General features: G+C 28.9%; 2 protein-coding genes and 1 long non-coding RNA gene across 16 annotated transcripts; 2 read left to right on the plus strand and 1 right to left on the minus strand.

Annotated features, from left to right (window-relative positions):
* Positions 1 to 2,626: 2,626 nt before the first annotated feature.
* LOC149891267 (uncharacterized) lies at positions 2,627 to 5,567 on the minus strand. The gene is made up of 2 exons (XR_016450445.1): positions 5,155 to 5,567; positions 2,627 to 4,929 (listed from the first exon to the last, which is right to left on the minus strand). It is a non-coding gene; the product is annotated as an uncharacterized LOC149891267 (long non-coding RNA).
* Positions 5,568 to 5,859: 292 nt separating this feature from the next.
* LOC149891268 (uncharacterized) lies at positions 5,860 to 8,724 on the plus strand. Of its 9 annotated transcripts, none has more exons than XM_090080880.1 (6): positions 5,860 to 6,221; positions 7,170 to 7,270; positions 7,529 to 7,589; positions 7,741 to 7,913; positions 8,170 to 8,237; positions 8,444 to 8,724. In XM_090080880.1, the coding sequence occupies exons 4-6, from the start codon at positions 7,785 to 7,787 to the stop codon at positions 8,592 to 8,594; spliced, it is 348 nt and encodes a 115-aa protein (XP_089937006.1). In that variant the 5' UTR covers positions 5,860 to 6,221; positions 7,170 to 7,270; positions 7,529 to 7,589; positions 7,741 to 7,784; the 3' UTR covers positions 8,595 to 8,724. The 9 variants fall into 9 exon arrangements, with proteins under 9 accessions (XP_089937006.1, XP_089937012.1, XP_089937014.1 ...); XM_090080886.1 differs by having other exon boundaries at positions 7,170 to 7,260; XM_090080881.1 differs by lacking the exon at positions 5,860 to 6,221 and adding an exon at positions 6,232 to 6,743.
* Positions 8,725 to 9,927: 1,203 nt separating this feature from the next.
* Positions 9,928 to 13,990, plus strand: LOC145201713 (extracellular calcium-sensing receptor-like). Of its 6 annotated transcripts, XM_090080874.1 has the most exons (3): positions 10,175 to 10,380; positions 10,504 to 10,583; positions 10,924 to 13,990. In XM_090080874.1, the coding sequence occupies exon 3, from the start codon at positions 11,005 to 11,007 to the stop codon at positions 13,531 to 13,533; it is 2,529 nt and encodes an 842-aa protein (XP_089937000.1). In that variant the 5' UTR covers positions 10,175 to 10,380; positions 10,504 to 10,583; positions 10,924 to 11,004; the 3' UTR covers positions 13,534 to 13,990. The 6 variants fall into 6 exon arrangements, with proteins under 6 accessions (XP_089937004.1, XP_089937002.1, XP_089937000.1 ...); XM_090080878.1 differs by lacking the exons at positions 10,175 to 10,380; positions 10,504 to 10,583 and adding an exon at positions 9,928 to 9,947; XM_090080876.1 differs by lacking the exons at positions 10,175 to 10,380; positions 10,504 to 10,583 and adding an exon at positions 9,955 to 10,148.
* Positions 13,991 to 22,735: the final 8,745 nt, after the last annotated feature.

Here is a 22,735-nt window from a genome sequence, read left to right on the forward strand (position 1 = left end):
ATTTACACAGGTTGATTTCATCTTACAACAAAAATTGATCGGATCTGAATAGGGAAAAATGTTTTTCTACATGCGATGTTTGTTTCTTCCCTCAGCTGTATTTACTGCGTTTATTTAGAAAGAGCGCCTTTCATTCGTATTTTTTATAGGATAGTTTGGTATCAGATATTTGTGAAAATTACTTATCAAGTATTTTCCCATAAGAATGAACTGCAACAACGAAAATTCTGTTCAAAACCATAATTTTACTTTTATTTCTTTCGTCACCAAATTTTTAATAAAATATGGCGAGTTCACTAGGAGAATAGTATTTTAATGAAAATGTGGATAGTTCTTTTGACCAATAACTATTTTCTTACTGAGTTTGTTTCTTAAACAATTCTGGTATAGAGAATGCTCGATAAATGTTATTATTTGAAATAAGTCAAGCTATCATGGTTTAATTTATTTATTTTACATAAAAGATAAATGCATTTTCAAGTTTGAGAAAGGTTCAATCCATTAGATTGCCCCCCCCCCCCCGCACTGTTTTTTTTGAAATTGCTTTAAAAAAAGGATCAACAAGCAGCAATATATACTGGTAAATATAAAATAAAAATCTACTGGTATTCAAAATCTCAACGAACTGCAATAATCTTTTCCTTTTACATACGAAAGAACTGCAACAACGAAAATTCTGTTCTTGTAAATTCTGTTAATTATTTAAAGATTTCATGAAAACCTAAATATACTTAACTAAAATCTAAATTTTCACAAGCGTGCGAAAATGTTTGGTCAAAGATACTGACGCTAACAAAAGATAAAATGTACTCTTTATAGTTTCTTATTGCTTAACAATGGTTTACAAAATAATTTAACAAATTAATAAATAATTCTAATTCATTTCATTGAAAAAACAGTGTAAATAAAAGATTTTAACTCGTATTTTGCTTTCATTAAGAAGACCTCCTTTACCATGTATGACAGTCATTTACACATCTAGCATTTTAGAAATCAACTTTTCCATCGTTATACTGTTTAAATTATTTTAGGTATCTTTCAATCATCTTCCAGAGACTTTGTTCATTGTGCAAGCTTTTCTTTCTAGCTCATCCCACCATTTCTCAATCGGATCGAGATCAGGTGACTGTGGAGATCATGATTTTCAGGGCTTTTTGGGTTTGTTTGGTTTTTAAGTCTTTTTAGACACAAATTAGACTTGTGTTTAGGATTATTGTCTTTTGTTGGAAAATAAACCCTTGACCAATATTGCTTATTCCAGAAGGCACTGCATAATGCTAAATAACTAAACTACTGCGATATGAACTCTTGTCGATTGTTGATGTGATTTTAAACCCGAAATTTTCCTTTTCCAGTGCCATCCCTATTATCAAATAACCTCCACCATGTTTCACCGTATAATTTAAGCAACTATAATTCACATGTTCCCCAGTCTTCCTTCTAATATATATTGACGCCTTTTAGTACAAAATAACTCAAACTTCGACTCATCCTTCCAAAACACCCTAAACCGTTGATGCAATATCCACCAGGTGATCATATCAGTAGAAACTAGGTGATCTGATCCACGATTGATATTCTTCGACGCTTTTATTTGTATAAGTGTCGCAATAAAGATTTTCGACAAGCTATTCGATCATTTAGACCCTCACAAATCAATCGCTTCTAAAACGTATCATTGCTCCTGTTCATTTGAAGCGAGCCAAAGTGTACGTAACACTTGATCTCGGAATTTTCAATCTTTCGGCAATTTTTTCATAAGCATTACCGTTTTAAAATAATTTGGTTTTTACCACGCAATTCAATTGAATATTGACGTCTTTTTTTAATTTTCCGTAAAATATATGTTAAATATATAAGAAAATATATGTAAAAATATATGTAAAAATATATGTAAAAATATATAAAAAAATATATGTAAAAACATATGTAAAAATATATATAAAAATATATGTAAAAATATATGTAAAAATATATTTAAAAATATAGGTAAAAATATATGTAAAAATATATGTAAAAATATATTTAAAAATATAGGTAAAAATATATGTAAAAATATATGTAAAAATATATGCAAAAATATATGTAAAGTATATGTAAAAATATATGTAAAAATATATGTAAAAATATAGGTAAAAATATATGTAAAAATATATGTAAAAATATAGGTAAAAATATATGTAAAAATATATGTAAAAATATATGCAAAAATATATGTAAAGTATATGTAAAAATATATGTAAAAGTATATGTAAAAATATATGTAAAGTATATGTAAAAATTTATGTAAAAATATATGTAAAAACATATGTAAAAATATATGTAAAAATATATGCAAAAATATATGTAAAGTATATGTAAAAATATATGTAAAAATATATGTAAAAATATATGTAAAAATATAGGTAAAAATATATGTAAAAGTATATGTAAAAACATATGCAAAAATATATGTAAAGTATATGTAAAAATATATGTAAAAATATATGTAAAAATATATGTAAAGTATATGTAAGGTATATGTACTTTTCTTAGTTGAATTTTATATTTAATTTAAGTAATTAAAATATTATTTGAATTAATTATTAAGTTCAACTTAGAGACAAAAAAAAATACGAAAAAAATATTTTTATAAGTGATACTGTCAATGTTAATGAATTGAAATAAACTAAAATACTTACAAAAATTTAATCAAAATTGATATTTTTCTTAATTTGAAATCAGCATTGTGACCTACTTCATAAATAAATAATATGGATAAGTTTTGATTCATATTAACTTATATTTGGAGGTTGAACAACGCTCTTGACAAAACTAATTCTACATTTAAATGATGCACCCAATGCGCCGAGCGCCATACTCAGAAGTTGAACTGATTAGTTACAACAGCATGATTGATAAACGATGAATGTAGATGTCCAACGCAAATAGAATCTCATCAATACTGTGACTTAGAGTATATAGTTGATATAAGGTGCATGACAGTTTTGTTGGTTGTTAGTGACCTTTTTTGTAGACCTGCAACATTTTCGTAAGAATGGCTTGCTCACTATTGCTGGTGTTTTCACTTGATTCTCGTTTTATTTTCTCTATTTGATCTCTGAATTACTTTCCTTAGTTCATGCTTCACCCGTGTTTTCTGTATCGGAGAATAATACTATTCTATTTGTAGAGTTTAAGTCTATGGTATCTACTACTTTATTTTTTCTATGTATTTATAGACCATAATATACATCTTAAACTGGATGAACAAGCTCCTCGAAATCTTACACTTGAACCATCGGAAGTAGAATTTCGATATTACAGTTGATCATTTTCTCCCACAATTATTTCTCATTTGAAATTGTTTAAGTATAAAAAACCTTTTAAAGCAACCACACTTTCTGACGAAATTTTTGATTCTGAGGAAAACACTGATATTTCCTTCAGAGTCAAATATTTCCTCAAAAAGAAGACATTGAAGGTTAGTTAAACAATTTTTGTAGTCTCTATGTTTTGTCTCAAATTTATAAATTCATAAAGTTCAAAATTGCTACAAAATAACGTCTTCATTTAACAAATATAACGTATCAGTAAATATGATTCTGTTGGATGTTCTTCTAGGAAAACTAATACATACACTTTGCATCAGATACACTGTGTCAAAAAAGTTTTCATCCACCTGTCCTGTTTCATTTTTCAGATGCGATAACTTTTTATTGAACAAAGATATAAGCAAAGTTTCAACTAAATGATATCAGTTCACCATTCAAGAAATATTTTAAAAATAGATTTTACAAAATAAAGAATAGAAAATTAAATATCACATTTTAAACTATACATTGCTGTTTTTTGCCCCAAAAAAATATTTTCATCCACTTTACAAAAGTAAAGTAAAATTGTTATGCAAACTCAATTTGCTAGTGTTTTAATATCTTGTGTTTCCACCACGAGCTTTTATTACCTCATGCAGTCTGTTTTTCATAGTATCAACTAATTTTTGGGTAATTTCTGGAGTGATTGAGCCCCACTTTTTCAGAATTACTGATTGGAGTTGTTGCCGATTCCTCGCATCATTGTTCCTAATTCTTCTACCCAATTCATTCCACAGATGTTCGATAGGATTTACATCTGGAGATTGCGGGGGTGTATGAAGTTGCTTAGCTATTTTAAATATAAGCCATTCCTTGACACGTTTGGCTGTATGTTTTGGATCGTTATCTTGCTGAAAAACAAATGACTTAGTAAGTCCCAATTTTAGGGCACTTTCTTCCAGATTATTTTTTAGAATATTTAAACACACATTTTGATCCGTATTTCCATCAATGAAAACCAAGTTTCCTACATCTGAAGCACTCATACACCCTCACAGTAAAACACTTCCTCCACCATGCTTCTCTGCTGGACACAAGTTTTGTTTTTTAAATGCTTCACTTGGTTTTCTCCAAACTTTTTAACTGTTCCATCTGATGAAAACACATTAAATTTTGTCTCATCGGTGAAAAGGACAGATTCCCAGAGTGTTTGTGGTTCATTAATATAAAGCTTTGCAAAGTGTATTTGTTTGGGTTTGTTTACTTTGCTGGTGTAGGGCTTTTTCAATGGTACTCTACCATTGTATCCAGCTCTTTCTAAAGTTATTCTAATAGTTTCAGGATCCACTTTTAAATTGTAATCATTTTGAAGCATTCCAGCAAGTTTTGGAGCACTTGTTTTAGGGTTCTGGATGACTCTTCTCAGAATAGCTCGTCGATGCAATACTTGAATCTTATTTGGACGTCCTGTACGTGGCTTATCAGCAACTTTTTTGGTGGTTTGGTATTTCTTGATAATGGATTGCACAGTTGAACGTGGTTTCTTTACTATTTCTCCGCTGTGATTTTCCCTCCTTCCATAGTCTAACAATAAGTGATCGAGTTTCCTCTGCAACTCTCATTTTTAATAATTATTCTAAAAATTAAAAATATAAAAGATTCATGTAAAGAAAAAATGATACAAAAATCTTACTAAATCTAGTTTATATTTAAAAAACGTTACTTTAATACTGATTACATAATAAATTGAGGTTGAAGTGCAGGGTGGATGAAAACATTTTTGGCGCAAAAAACAAGCATTGTGTAGTTTAAAATGCGTTATTTAATTTTCTATTCTTTATTTTGTAAAATATTTTCTTACAATATTTCTTGAATGATGAGCTGATATCATTTAGTTGAAATTTTGCTTATATCTTTGTTCAATAAAAAGTTATCGCGTCTGAAAAATGAACAGGACAGGTGGATGAAAACTTTTTTGACACAGTGTAGTTTATGTAATTTCATTACATAAAATGTTGCATCCGAATCCTCATTTTTGGTAGATAACCCTTTTTGTATTCTCAACCGTCCATGTAAAGGAAAGCACGATGATTTTTGTCAGATTTTTCTGACCAGAAACTTCATAAATCTTCGGTTGTCAAATTTACTATTTGCTTTTCGTTAAACTAAGTTCGGATTTGATTATATATTAAACATGTTCTAGACAAAAGTTTGTATTTTGTGTTTTTCATTAAATTTCATAAACCGTCCCAGCAAACATGTCAGCGTTGAATCAACGTTGAAAACCGGTCGCAGCGTAGAAAAAGCGTTACAGTGACAAAAACAACGTCTTTTCAACGTTGAATCAATGTCCGTTTTTGTATACTAAATCGCGGTAAATTGAAACGTTGAATAAGCGTTGAAATTGTAACGTAATTTAGCTTCTCAAAATAAAACGTTTATTCAACGTGGAATCACTTTACGCAAAAAGCCACTTTGAAAATGTTTCAAAATTTATGCATAATCAACGTTAAAAATAAACCGCTTTTTAAACCTTACATTTTCAACGTTGAAAAAGCGTTTAAATTTCAACGTAAATTATCTTCTCAAAAAATCGCGTTTATTCAACGTTGAATAAAAGTACGCAAATAATCACAGTAAAAACGTCGCAAAGTTTAAGCTTTATCAACTTTACACATTAGCTGCTTTTTCAACATATTTAAGCTATTTATAAAACAACGTTTATTCAACGTTACATATACCCACGTTGAAAATGTGGTAATTAAAAAACGTTGAAAAAGTGTTTTTTTGCCAACGTTAATAAAACGTTGCTTTCGCAACGTTGAGGAAGTAGCACATTGACAATTTTTGTCTCATCGATGTAGCCATTACAAAAATAATTTGCCGTAGTGGAAAGGCAAGGAAAACTTAATAGAATGCATGCAGATGGTATAAAAAATATTTTAAAGTTATATTTTATAACCTATTTTTAATGCGACTAATTTAAAACTTTTAGATTTAATATCAAAGTGTATATAATAATCATAAATCTCAGGGTAAATTCTATTTATTCAGGTTATTTTTGTCTATATTTTTATTTTATTTTAAGTTGACCATTTTAATAAAATGCTCAACTTTTTTAAAAAAGTTATTTCTTAGTTATAAATAGTACTTTATTTTAACAATGTTCAGATGTACAAAGTAATATCAAAGCTTATAAAATATAATAAGTCAGACTAAATTTAGTCTGTTAACAGACTAAACTTTAAAGACACATTGTGTGCTTGTATGTCTGTATTATATATTCATGCTTTTTTTAAAGTTTCACATAAATGTATATAAATATCTATACAAAATGAATTTCAGCTCAGTCAGTAGCAAACTTTGGACATTTTTAAATTAGTTGTTGGAGTAGTAAACCATTAAAAGACTTTTGGTTGGAGGAGGTATTTTAGTGGCAAACATCCTGTGGTAGAAAAGTTTTTCAACTTCTACCTCAAATATTTTCAAAACATGACAGCTATTTGTATATATACACATAAATATATATATATATATGTATATATATATATATATATATATATATATATATATATATATATATATATATATATGTATATATATACATATATATATATATGTATATATATATACATATATATATATATATATATATATATATATATATATATATATATATATATATATATGTATATATATACATATATATATATATGTATATATATATACATATATATATATATATATATATATATATATATATATATATATATATATGTATATATATATATACATATATATATATATATATATATATATATATATATATATATATATATATATGTATATATATATATATAAAAGATATCCATTTAGATAATCTATTATAATGGCTTCACAATCTTGGGCTTAAGTTGTTTATTTTGAAAATAAGATTGAAACAGAGGCAGTTGTTCCATCTTGTTGGGTAAAAGATGGTTGGTTATTTTTACTGTATTCATTGCTATATTAATTGTTAAATATGAATAAAAAAAACTATTATTAATGTTTTATATTAATAGTGAAGTGCAATATCAAATAAACTTTTTTCTTTCTAATTTGGGATAAGTAATATTTTGAATCTGTTTATTTTATTATTATTGCCTAGATATATATTGTAATCTGTTTACACTTATTCTACATTTTAGTTTTTACATTTATGGTTTATATTTATTTTACTAAATAATTATTAATAGATAAAGAAGCATGTGAAGGATTTAATTTCATGACTCTGGAATGAGGAATCTAAAGAAGAATGTGAGTAATTATGTTTGTGAATAATTGTGTTTCTTTTTGGATTTGTCTTTTCTTTGTTTTTTATATGGTAAAGAATAAAAAAAAAAGAGTTGTATGTATTTAAAAAAAAAATGTACATACATGCTTAATAAATTGCATTTTTTTTTTTTAGAATTTCAGAAAAAGGTTTTTAAACAACTTTTAGAAATTGAAAATATGGTAAAGGATCTTCAAAATGTTTCTTCAGATATATGCAAAGATCTGCAAATAAGTGCATTGAGTTCAATAGAACAACTTATTGAGCTAGATACTACATTAAATGACAGTGTCATTTTTTCTAAATGGGTAAGTTGCCCTGTTGCTATTGCTAGTTTGAATTTTTTCTTTATATTGTCATGGTAAATTCATTTACCTTATTAACTGAAAAGTTGATTAAAGAATATAATTTAATTTTATTTATTATAATTTGTCATTCTATACATACTATTTGTTTTTTCAACTTTCAATGTTTTTTAATTTGTTTAAAAATGTAAGGGATTTTATAAAAGATTGCCTTATTTTATATAATTATTTAAGCATTGATTAAAGATTTTTTTGAAAGCAGGTATCGCAAATAGCGAAAATTGGTGGAGTTAACTTAAAAGATTATGTAAAATGTGTTATTGAGCGGTAGGTCAATTTTCTACACCTTTCCAAGCAGAAATGGCAGTGGTTTTTAATGGATTATTTAAAAAGTGTTTGCAAAATATATTTATTATATTAAATATAATTATACGCTTTTTTAAGCATATCATTATATGCTTTCTTTCCTGTAGCATGAATGTTGCATTGTACAATATTGTAAATATTGATTCAAATAATTACTAACTTTTTAGACTGTTAACGATTGAGTTGCGCTGTTTGTTAAACATGAAGGGACAAATCAATTCCATGAACAAAACCAAACAAAAGTTTGCTTTTTCAAAGACAAAATTGTATGTAATTGTAAACTTTTTAAGTATGCAGATTTTTACTAATAGCATTTAAGTTTGAATTTTATATTTTAAAGAGTGTCTCAAAAAGATACCCAGCTGAAGCAGGGATTTATGAAGCTGTAAAATCAATTCTGAAATATTTGCCAATAAATTTTTCTAGAAAGCAGTAATCAGAAGTTTAGAGTTTTTTAATGACATTTTAGGATATGTGATATGATTTTGTTTGTGTCTTGTGTAAAGCGCTTTTTCTTAAATATACGTTTATTTGTTTAATCTTTCATTGTATTATAAATTGTTTTATTCAAGCTTTTCAAATTTAAGCAACTACAGTCAGCTAATTAGATTGCTTCAGAGAAACTGATGATAGTAAAAGTTTATATATATATGTATATATATATATATTTGTTTTTATTGATTCAACGTTTTATTTCAACCTTTATTCGACGTCTTTGAGTAACGTTAAATCGACGTTTTACTATCAACGTTACAAATCCTTGCAAAATCGACTGCTTTAACAACGTTTAAGCAACGCTTTTCTAGTAACGTTTTTTCGACGTTATTTTGCGACGTTTATGCAACGCTTTTTTAGTAACATTTTTTCAACGTTTAGTTGCGACATTTTTGTAACGTCTTTTAGTAACGTTTTTACAACGTTACGCAACAACATTTAATCAACGTGTCTTTAACGTTACATATCTTTGCAAAATCGATTACTTTGTCAACGTTTCCGCAACATCTTTTGCGACCGGTTTTCAACGTTGAATCAACGCTGACATGTTTGCTGGGGTATTTCAAAAATCTTCAATAAAATACTTTTCTCTGTTGAGTACAAATTTAAGTCGAAGTTGAATATTCGTTCAACTTTCGGTCCCGAAAGTTTTACGAAGTTACTGTTTGGTATTATCTATTCAACTTCAAAGACATTCGCCGCTTCCAATTGAATTATGCCCATTCGTTATATTTATATTAAAAAATTGAATTTTTCATATTTAAAAATTCATGATATTTACACTGATGTTAAAATTTTTAATGAACTATTTCAAAAAAATTGCTTTTTCAAGCCAAAAAAATTGCTTTTTCAAGCCAAAGCTTTCGCATGTCAGATGCGCGATTGCTAAAAAAAAAAAAATGTCACACAGCAAACGTTTGTAAGCGCATAATGACTCAATTATTAACTCATTTCAAAACCTCAATAGTAAAAATAAATTATTAACAGAGATTAAAATATAAAAAGAAGTAATTGGTTAACCGCTAATAAGGCTTAAAATGAAACGTGGATGAGAAAAAGAGTTATTTATTTACGCGATGATCACATGCTTTATCGTAAAAAAAACCATCTTAATATGGCACATATTTCGACCATATATATCTTTTTTGACGTTTGCAAATAAATTAATAATTACGTGTAAGTTCAGTATTCATTGAACTATTTGATTAGTGTGGTTATGCTTCATTAAAATTAAGAAATTTGCTAAAGAGCCTTTCACTCAGTTACACACTTAATTAGTTTGCAATGCATATTTATTTACGATGTAACCACATTACGTAACAGTCAGCAATAAACAATTATTTCATGATTCTCAGCATGAGGTTTTCTCTTGTTGATGTAAGTATCAACTAATATTTACTTTTTTTAAAAATGATTGTTGCGGCTTTTTAGCATCCAGTTATAACAACATCGTACATATCAACTTTCGATTTAAAACTGTTTAGCATAATTTGGCTTCAGTAAAAATAGTGAATGTTAAAAGTAGAAAAAGAGTTATTTTAGTTGTCAATGCTTAAACAGTTACTAACAGCAACTACAGGTGTGACGCATTATATGGTGTAAAGTACAGGTGTGAAGTATACAAGTATTAAGTTTTGTAAAAACAAATGAACTGAAAGTTTTTTTTTAAGCTTTAGTTTTTGATAAATTTAAACTTTCAATTTTAAAATTTCAATAATCGAATACCAATTAGTATCACAAACATATACGAAAATCTACAGCAAAAAGCATCTTCAGGTCAGCACGAATATGATGAAGTAAAAAAATCTAAAAGTAAATAAAATGAACCAAAGATATTTATTTAGTTAAAATAAAACTCTTTTCAAAACTTTCACTTTTTTTTGTACATTTGTGTTATAGCAACAATAACAAGAGATCCAATGAAATGACAGATTTTTTAAAATTGTGACGTCACTTGAACGTGTTCAAAATATTTAAATTGCAAATACTGTTAAAATCAAACAAACCCTGAACAAAATTCTTTGTTTGCAAATAGAAGATTTTTTAACATTGTTGAAGTTTACTTTTTATAACTTGATGTTTTTTCCATTTATTATTAACACTGATTTTATTATCATTTTTTTACTAATATTATTATTATTTTTTTATTTAGCTATAGAAGTCTACATATGATTTGGAATTAGCTTACAAATTTGTTTAAAAGAAGTATTCGAATGTGCCAGAGTCGGTTACAATGCTATGGAATTGCAAGAACTCTTTTTTAATGTTGTTGCTATTGGTAACTGTAACATCAGAATATAATGGATGCAATAGATTACCGATAGAACTAAGCAATATAGAGAATGCATCAGTAATAATAGGTGGGATGTTCCCTGTTCATTATTGGGATAAAATAAGTAATAAATATTTGTTAAATAAACCAGGACTCTTGTGGATTGAGGCTATGATATTTGCTATCGACGAAATAAACAAAAATAATGATCTTTTACATAATAAAAAACTGGGTTATCGCATACAAGACAGCTGCAATGACATAAACATTGCTATCGAATCTGCGTTAGAACTTACGCAAGGCTTTACTCAGTATACAGAAGTTATTGATGGCGTGTGTTCATGCAATTCAAATGTTAGTAGAGCGGTAGCTTTAGTCGGGGATGCAGCGTCTGCCACTTCAACAAACGTCGCTGCTATTCTATCTTCTACTAAAACTACTCAGATAAGTTACTCAGCAACGTCAACTGATTTAAATGCTAAGCAGCTGTACCCGTCGTTTTTACGAACAATACCTCCTGACAATGTTCAAGCTGTTCTAATAGCGGACTTAATAGTGCATAACAACTGGACTTACGTTAATGTTATAGCGTGCGACGACGAATACGGTAGAGTTGGGTTTAATGAGCTTCTACCAAGACTAAAGGATGCAGATGTGTGTATTGCTTTCCAAGAGATTTATGATGTAAAAGGGGACACTAGCGACAATAAAACCAAAAAAATCATTGAGAAACTTCTCCTAGAAAAACAAGCAAACGTTATCGTTCTTTGGTGCCAACGACCTGAAGCCATACGTGTTTTAAAAATTGCAGAGTCACTGCGTTTACACAATAAAACATGGATAGCTACGGAAACATACGGAATCACTAAAGATGTTTATAATATAGATCCTAATGTTGTGAGAGGAATGTTTGGAGTAATCCCCTTGCAAGTGACATATGAGCCATTTGAAAATCGACTTAAGTCCATCAATCCTACTCTGGAATATAATAATCCATGGATTGAGGAATATTGGAAAGAATTAAAATGCGACACAAGTAACAGAGCTAACTGCTCAAACATGAATTTAAGTGAACTTCCTAAAAGCAAATATGCAGAAGTTATACACGCAGTTCAGTCGATTGCAAGGGGCCTCAATTCTTATATTGAATCAGAGAATCCATTGGCCATTGAACCCCAAAGACTTTTTTCATATGTCAAAAATGTCACCTTTTTTGGTATAAATAATTTATCAGTATCGTATGATGAAAAAGGAAATCCCATTGCTGCCAGTTACTCTGTCACTAACCTAAGGCAAGACAGTAATACCAACTCAACGTGGAATGTTATCGCCTCATGGGATTATTTATCAAGAAAAATAGTCTTCACCTCTAATAACCCAATAATATATGCCGGGGGTTTAAAAGAAACACCTTATTCATCTTGCAAAGAAAATTGTAAACCAGGCTTTTATGGACTTTCATTCGAGAAGTCATGCTGTTGGGAGTGTGTAAAGTGCGGAGATGACAGTATACAACCTAATTATGGACAAAGCAGCTGTATTTCCTGCACTGGAAATAAAAAAGCAAACAAAAATCGAACAATTTGTGTTCAACCCAAACAAATTTACATTTATCCTGATAGCGAAGAAGGTATTTTCCTTATCATACTTTCTACGATCGGATTCGTACTGGTTTTCTTCTCTATCTTTTTATTTTACAAGTATAAAAAAACACCAGTAGTTAAAGCATCAAACCGAAATTTATCTTTATTGCAGCTTGTAAGCGTTCTTTTCATTTTCTTACTGCCATCTTTTTGCATTCAAAAGGAAACTACGAAATACATTTGCGGAGGTCAACTGCTTTACTTTGTGTGTTTCAATTCTATCGCTGTTTCGGTGACCTTTACGAAAGCTGATCGATTATTAAGGATATTCAACAACAGCAAATCGGGTCGTTTAACAAAAAATAGCGTTGTAAAAACAAACAAAGTGCAGTTTCTCACGGTTGCAGCTTTAACGTTTATAGGCGTTGTGCTATGTATCGTTTCTTTTTTCTCTTTTCCTATTCAAGTTAACTTCAAAGTAGATAGAGAAGAAGATGATGGAATTGATATCACTTATTATTGTGACGGCTACTATAACTCAATATTGTTTTTGATGATTGGTTATGTAGCGATAATAGCACTTGTATGTGGAGTATATGCATTCAAAGCAAGAAACATACCGGAAACACACAATGAAGCTCGGTTAACTAGTTTTGCTATGTTTGTATTTTTGCTTTCGTGGCTGATGTTCATTCCTATATACTTAAGCACACACAATCAGCACCAAAAACTTGCGATTTGGTGTTTTGTATCTTACACTTCTACAATATGTTTTTTTTTAATCATGTATGCTCCTAAATTGTACTTCATTTTCTTTAAAGCAGATGAGAATACAAACGCAAGATTTAGAGCAAAAATAACGCAATCAACATTTGTTAACGTGGCAAATGAACTTGAAATGCAATGATAGTTAATTACAAAAACCTTTTTACATATTTTTTATTACAAGAATTAATTAGAAATTTATTAAAATTATAGAAAAAACTAATAAATTTTTTCTTTTCTTTTCTATCAGGAAATTTTTTGTCTTTAGCTTATGTTAAGTATTGAAAATCATGCAAGTAGTGCAGTGGCATGGCATACTTAATAAGGCTATTCACCGTGCGGAGAACCTCATAATCTGGAGGCGAGTTTTTTAAACAGAAAAAAAAAAAAAACTTTGTTCTATTTATTCTTGATATATATATTATATATATATATATATATATATATATATATATATATATATATATATATATATATATATATATATATACACACACACATATAGACAATCTTGATCATTTCGAATAATATACACAGCTATGTAAATCAGATTTTGATATCTAAAGATAATATACTTTCTAATTCTAGTAAGTTATCAATTTTCAAACATTTTTCTTCATTTAAGTAAAAACCACATCTTTCTCAAGAATGTTGTAAAATCAAGACTAATGCCCTTTTTTTGTCTAACTACAAAAGTAGTTTTGTCTTTATGGTACAAAATTTCTCAAGTACTTGCTGTACAGTAATAAAATTTGTACCACGTGATCCTTGTCTAAGTTCTCCAAACTATTTCTCTAAAAGCCCAGTATAAATGCTCTAAACAAACATATCTAGATAAGAGGAACTTTGACAACTCCGCAAGACCTTTACAAATGAAGACTGCATGGGAAGGCCCACAGTTGTCCACTTTTGAAGAAAGCCCACAGTTGTCCACTTTTGAGAAAAATGGAATTTTGTGTTTGAAGATATGAGTAATCTTTAATGTTAATCATTTTTAAACAGCTCGATGTCAGGTGCCTGATAAAGGTGGTTTTTGGCTTATGTATTGTCAGAAGTAATTGGTAAACACCAGTTGGTGATGAAAAGGTAGCAAATGCAAATTTATGAAATGGGACATCTCTGGTTTTTACCATGAAGTCTTCAAATATTTTTTTAGATTTTTAGAAATATCTTTTGTAAAAAAAAAAATAAAAAAAAATTTTGTCTAAATAATTTAGCAAGACCTTCAACGCTTTGCAAGTATCTGAATATGGAAATACAAAATGTTCGCCTCCAATTAATGACGTCATCGCACGGTAAATAGGCCTGTTAAAAATTACACCAAGTCATGGATGTATAAGAAATGGACGTGCAACGATGTTGTTTTTTTTGCGAACCATGCTCGTTGCATATTATTACAAATCTTTTGTTTTAAACAATAAAAGTTAAATTACATTAAAGTCTGTCGGATTCATCGAAAAGTCTTAGTCTCGTCTAACCAGTCACATCAACTCCCTTTTACTTATTAAAGATAACAGCAATAAAAACAAGTTTTAAGCTTAATTTTATATAGCCAGACATTCTTAACATTTTAAGAAATAACGCTGATGATAATATAGAAATTGAGATCATTTGCTTGACTACTTTAGTACATGTATAACTCGAGATATAATAAATAATACAAAATATCAACTTGCTTTGAAGCTACCTAGAGCACAATGGTGTCGTGTCCAGGGAACATCTACTATATTGCTGTAGACTTCTAGTTTATGAATATTATAGAATTTCTTATTTTTATGTTTTACAACAGAAATGTATACAGTTAAGGATAAATAGCTTACACATAAAATGAATGTAAATACAATAAAGAAAAATAATTTGTTACAGTTTCAAAGCCAATTTATGGCAAACCGCAAGAATAACTAAGTATTTAATTTTAACATAACATGATTTACCAGCTATATATAAACTAAATTTTATTTGGCAAAGACAAATGGATTATTATGTTCTTTTAATTACAAGTGGAATATGAAATATGAAAAACAAAAACATGAAATATCTGACCGCATTTTGTAAGATATAATTGTAAATTTGAATAACTTTTTAAAAGGTTTTGCTTTATCAAATGAATCATAAAAAAGCCCATTAGAAAATACACCTATAAAAAAATAATGCATAGTGGAATATATATTATGGAACTTATAGAGTAACCGAGGCAAAAAATGGCGACATATCGGAAAAAATACTAAAAAAATACACAAAATTAAGACTCGTGAATGAAGAACCAAAGAATTGAATGAAACCAGACCTTGACAAAAAATTTTATTCAAGCTTTTTTATATTTCGCTATACTTTTTTTAGTCATTTTAAAATTATCCTTACAGGTCTATTTTATCATTGATGAGCTTTGTTTGCACAAATAAGTCTTAAAAAACTACAAATGTTTGTCTTCAAGTGCAGTGGAAAAAAGTCTCCGCAAGCATTAAAATCAACTGGACGATAAAATTTCGGATTTTGTTTTATTCTATTGTTTTATTCTATTGTTTTATTCTATTGTTCCGGAATTTCGAAATCAAATTTTGCGATTGGGATATGCGTCCCAATTATATATATATTAACTAGTGTTGTTATCGACTTCGACTAAATCATATTACTTAACATTTTGGTTTAAAAAGCATCAACTGGTTACTATAATGAGAAAAAGGAAATATTAATGAATTGGTGCTACATACAGTAAGCTATGAATTAAGTTTATGTGATAGAGCAAATTAGGTTCAATGTTCAGATATTTTGGTTGAATTAAATAAAACCGCTATGAATGATATTTTTACGCATGGCTCAATAGTTATAAATAGTTTATCTTTACAAGAAAAACTACTTATAAATATATCTCTTTTCTCATTGATCAGCATCATAACAATTTTAAAGATTGATAAAATTAAATCAAGTGAAAAATTTGAAATAAGGATATTAGGAAGATTACCCGACTAAATCGACTTTTAGTCGACTTAATCGATTTTAAAAATGTCGATTTTCGTCGACTTTGAAAAATGCATTAATCGATTTAGTCGACCGTCGAATAATTTCAAAGTCGTAACAACACTAATATTAACTAGATATCTCACTCGCGCTTTCGCAGTAAAACAAAATTTTTACCAGCCCAGGTATGTTTTGCCAGCCTAACATGAGCAATGATAAATCAAAGCAAAGTAAAAGTGAATTATTGTTAAATGAATGATTTAGAGAATGATAAGTTGTTTAATTTGTCGAAAACTAAATGATACATCCAATTATTTGTACAATCAAACAATTTTTTTTTTTTTTTTTAAACATCAAACAATTTTCATATGTACATTTTTATTACAATTTTGTATGGTGTAAAAATTAATAATGAATGTTGACTTATTTTATTTGCTGTATTTGAATTAGGTAATATTTTATTAAACAACTGATAAACTATATTTTGGATTGAATAGTTAACTGAAGAGCTTTTGTTTTCTATCTACTTTTTTTGACTACCCCCAGTCAAATCTTTACGGATGTATGGTGGGTAGGCCTTTAATATTTATTGCCATGTTTAATGTTTTATGGAATCTATCTGGTATTTTTCAGTACAACTTCTTTTTGTTGATATTGTTAAAAGATGATGACCTTTTAAACCATAGAATATGTAAATATATATTTTTTTCAGAATATGTATTAAAATATATATTCAACATATATATCACTTTTCTGTTAGTTTTTGTCTCATTTAATGATCTTTTTAGTTCACTAGTCTAGACAAGCTTTAGTTGGTCTTTGAATCAACAAAATTTTTATTCAAACTTTTTATTATAACCTTAAGATATTTATCAAAACATAGTAAATTGCTCTCTATCCCCAAGAGAGCAACTCTTCTGGACTTACTTTAGCAAACAGAAAGATAGCTTTATTATATGCCTCAAATGCAACATCAAACTAAAACTCACAAAGGGCAGTACCACTCCGATGAAATTACACTTGCCACACTACCACCCAAATATAAAAGGAAGAAAAGGTATTCAAGCTTCCCAAGACTTGGATAACATAGAACTTTTGAAGCTTTATTTCAATTTAATATTAAGTTTAAAAATTAATCTTAATTTTTTTTTAGATTTCAAAAAACGAAGTTGAGTTGACGAAGTTAAAGAGTGTTTTATAAAGACCATTATCTTTATTCGTATAGATACTAATTCTACATCATAATTCTTCTCAAAGTTCATGTAAGCTACATGAGCTTTGAGAAGATTATTACTAATTGTTAATTAATTACTACATTTATTCTTTATATATATATATATATATATATATATATAAAGAGTAAATAAAACAAAGTTTTTTTTTTTTCTGTTTAAAAAACTCGTCTCCAGATTATGAGGTTCTCCGCACGGTGAATAGCCTTATTAAGTATGCCATGCCACTGCACTACTTGCATGATTTTCAATACTTAACATAAGCTAAAGACAAAAAATTTCCTGATAGAAAAGAAAAGAAAAAATTTATTAGCTTTTTCTGTAATTTTAACAAATTTCTAATTATTTCTTATAATAAAAAAAATATGTAAAAAGGTTTTGTAATTAACTATCATTGCATTTCAAGTTCACTTGCCACGTTAACAAATGTTGATTGCGTTATTTTTGCTCTAAATCTTGCGTTTGTATTCTCATCTGCTTTAAAGAAAATGAAGTACAATGAAGTCTGCAGTTCTTCTGGTGTAGAAATCTCCTAACTCTCTGGAGACTACATAACTAATGCAACACTTGAGAAATGTAGAGGATATCAAAGCCATATCCAAACTCCCTGATTTAGCTACAAAAGTATATTTTAAATCTAATCGGTCGCAACATGTTGAACAGGTCATCAAAAAAGAATGCTTTAAATTGAATGGTATTATATTATTTAAATATCTATCGAAATTTAATTTTAAATCTTTTGCATAGCTTTTGTCTAACTTTGTTTTCGTTATTTTCCGATAATGTAAGTATTAAAAACGAAGTCAATGGAAAATATGTCTAACAGAAGTGATAGCGGTAGAAGGGTCTGCCGAGATTTGTACTTTGAGATGAAATAACACAGATTTTAGGTTTGATGTGTAGCTAAGTTTTAGTGAAAAATACGTTTTAACTAAAACTCATAATAAGATATTTAGTGGATTTATGGTGAAAATTCAGATTTTTCTAGCCATATCAGATTAGTTTGTACGAGGTTTAAAACAGATGGTTGAAAATCCTTTTTACATTAATGTAAGAGATGCAAGGATATAGTTCACAATTCTAGATGACTTACTATGCATTTGAAAGAGTTTACAATGGAGTCGGATATATTGTGACAGGCCACAGACACAGCAGCTGTACAACGTCAAAACACAGTATCTGTATTTTGACCTTGTACAGCTGCTGTGTCTGTGTATATTAAAATATTTTTCAGAATTAAAGGTGTTTTTGACAACCTAGTTTGGATCCGAAAATGATTCTCTTTGTTAAATACTGCGCAAAAAAGCTGAAAGAATCCTGAAAAAAACTGAAAGGATTAAAAAATGGAAATCTCAATATAAAAACTTGTTTTTTTTTTGATAATCTATAAAAATTTTGTAGCTTTGTTTATAAAGAATAAGTCTTAAAAAAAAAAGAATTTTAGGTTGTCAAAAACACCTTAATTCTGAAGAATATTTTGAAAACACCAATAGTTGCGAAAATATTGAAAAGTAAATATTTTGAATCTTTACCGAAAATTCGATTTATTCTAAGTAAAATTTTGAAATCGAGGAAAAAGCCGAAGATAATCAGCAAAAATAAATAAATCCAAATTATGCGAAAAACGTAGGCATTCTTCTGTAACAAAAATAGACAAATGTTGCAAAAATAAACAAATATTCATAATAATTTAGGCTTAGAGTTATTTACTTGTACTCAGGTTTTGATACAACAAAAAATGTAATTGGATGTAAAATAGGAGTTGAATAATACGCATTTTATTTATTTATTTTTTATTTCGGTTTCAAAAACAAGTTTCAACAAATCAATATTTGCTGTTTCTTCAGGTCCGTATGCATGTTCATGCCTGCAACACCTTGCGTGTTTCTTGAATTAGGATGTGACAGTGCATCGTCAAGAAAATATGTAAAATGATGTAAATTATGTCCATCTCATACTTTTGAGATTTAACATCCAGTAAAAAGTTAAAGAAAATTCTCTATTTTTTTTTTTATTAAGTTTGATTTTGACATAATATCTTGTTTGTGTTCAATATTATGAGCTCTACCATGTAATATGATAATTAGAAAAATTTTTTTAACAGCGTGCGTTTATCGAATTATTTGCTAGATAATTTTTACGCAATTTTTTAGACCTCCCATAATCAAAATACATAGCTAGAATATTTTAGCGATAAAGTGATTCCTATAAGGCATCAATAGCACGGGGCAAATGCGAACCATATCAGACTGGTACATTTAGTAGATGGAGGGATAGAAAATGAAAGCTGGGTAGGGGAGACTGGTTCTCCTAGGGACGTTTTTAGGTTAATGAGTGTAATTTTTCATCGGTGAATATAATTGAACTTTTGAAAACTGTATATGAAAATATGGTCCTTTGTGCACTTTTGATGAGAATCTCTGCTTTATAATCCAATTTTTTAGTACTTTTTTTTAGCTGAAAAATGAGGTCTGACTTTGTCCCTAGGTACAACATGGGGTTGTACCTAGGGACATAGGTGGTTGTACCTAGAGACGGCGGTTGTACCTAGGGACGCTGGGTAATAGAATACTCACATTGGCTTCTATTGAGCTAATAATTATAAATACAAAAGAACCTGTAAAAAATCCTGAAAGGAAACTAAAACAATGATATATATCGTTAAAAGAACTATTTATTTGTAGTGAATGTAACGATATTATTTAAAATAGTTAAAACTAATAAATAAAAAAATAGTGAGATCAATTTTTCTAGAACAAACAAATATTTAAATTGTAAATAAACATATTTAAAATAGTTAACACCAATAGATGAAAAAAAGTGATATCATTTTTTCCAGTACAAAAAATGATTGAATTGAGAAGCAGCAATATATTTTGAATAATTAAAACTTATAGATAAAAATGTAACATCAACATATCCAGAACAAAAATACTTTAATTAAGAAACAACAGTGTTTAAAATAAAATAGTTAATAATTATAGGTCAAAAAGAGTGATACCAATTTTTCCAGAATAAAAAATACTTTAATTAAGAAGAATCTTCATTACAAGACTGGTTCATTGGGTTGTAATCTTTATCTGCAGCACTATCGTCGCTATAATCATTTAAACATCTTTTACAAATAAATTCAAATGGCAGAATACCAGGCTCTGCACATTTTACACAAACTGCATTTCGGCAGACTATGCATTTATTCCATTTTTCATCATTTTGTATTATATTGTGACAAACACGGCAAAATACTTGTTTCGAGAAACATGGAGATGATCCCACTAAACGAAATGTGTTTTTTGATTTCGATTTATATTTTTTAGAAACTTTATTTTTCGGCGGTATTTCCCGATTTTGTTTTTTCGATTTATCGTTACAAGTTGTTTTCTTTCTTTTCCTCTCCTCTATTTCCTTTTTTTCTGGCGTGTCAGTAACAATACGTGCTTTACCCTTACGGGAAGGTTTATTGTTTGTCCTTGGACCGGCTTTAGGTAATGGCATTATATTGAAAGGAGACACAGATTTCAGATTTGTACAATCAGATTTTGACGGTGTTGAAAGAAGTGAGCCCTGAGACGACGTAGGTGGGTTATTATCTTCTGATGTTAGTGGTCTATCAGCCATGCTTGATGGCAAAAAGTCTTCTTCCGAAAATATATCGGGATTCAGTGGATAGAGGCCACAAATTTTAAAACCATTTATTATATTGGATGGTGTAAACGCTTTTGTGTATGCCATTCCAGCTAGTTCTGCAATGTGGTAAATAGTAATAGGCTTTCCTGCGTTTTCTGATGATATCATAAAATTGGTTACAGCGTTATTGTAATGTGTTTTAAATGGATTAAAGACGGTTCTATCTAACGACTGCATCTTATGTGTAGTATGCGGGTGAAATGTCACCAAATGAATGCCATTTTCTTTGGCTTTGCCAATAGCATCAATAGAAATGTGGCTTGCGTGATTGTCCATTAATAAAACTACCTGGTTATCCTTACTTGGATGAACATGCGCTATGAAATGATCCAAAAATTCACTAAATGTCCTTTCGTTCGACCAACCAGAGGGATTTGCTGCCCCAATTGATCCTGGAGGAGCTCCTCTCATCATTGTCATTTGTATATATTTGACTCGAGGAAAAATGAACATAGGTGGAATCGAATTTCCTATCGCGTTCACTGCGGCAATCATCGTTACATTGATGCCTCACCAGAAGTCATTGCTCCCACTTGTTTGACTCCTCTCTTCGCAAATACTTTTGGACAAGTCTGTACAGTTGAAACTCCCGTCTCATCTACATTATAAATCCTTGACGGATCGAAGTGGTGTTGTTGTAGAATGTCGGTGTATATATTGAAAAAATTCGTCACATTTTCTCGATTGAATGAAGTAGCCCGGCCCAAACTAGTTCCTTCAGGTTTCCTTAATGATATAATTTCCTTAAATTTGTTTTTGAATGTACGCAGCCATTCACTGCCCGCTTCTTGATTTTTTTTCCCACTGTTCAGGATATTTTTTATTGTTTATTTTGGCAAATTGAAAAGCTAGTTCTTTCAGCTTCTTTGTTGTTAATCCGAAATGAAGTTGAGAAGCTTTTTGAACATACTCAAGCAGTAAACACTCTTCGCTATGAAAAAAAACTTCTCCAATGTGCATAATTTGTTTCATACGAGTAATTTTCAGGTCCAGATTCCTTAAATTTTTTGACTTGGCGGCAAAGCATCGATCTCGATATTCCATATTTTTTTGCTGCGCCTCTGACTGTATTTTTATTTGCAATTATTTCCTTCACAGCCTTCTCCACAACTTCTTTATCTGGATCTTGCCGGATTTTTTGTTTCTTGCTGCGTGGCATGACAAACAAAATCTAGAATGAAAATAAAAAAATACTAAAGATAACTTATAACTATAACTTTAATTATTTATTATTATTGGCATAAATTGAATTACAACTATTATTTCGTATTAATTACTGCACAACGAGTCACAATTATATTATTTATTACACCACGATTCATAAATGAATTATTTATTACATAAAAACACAAATAATTCCTGATGATACAGAAGTTCGGCGCTCTGTTGTACCTAGGGACATGTCCCTAGGTACATGTCCCTAGGTACAACAGAGTGACATATTGACAAAAAACGCCGACTAAAAGT

The sequence above is a fragment of the Hydra viridissima genome, unplaced genomic scaffold (assembly GCF_058129835.1).
Source record: "Hydra viridissima isolate aposymbiotic clone 2 unplaced genomic scaffold, HvirCarnegie_v1 scaffold_3, whole genome shotgun sequence".
In the NCBI taxonomy this organism is placed as follows: Eukaryota; Metazoa; Cnidaria; class Hydrozoa; order Anthoathecata; family Hydridae; genus Hydra; species Hydra viridissima.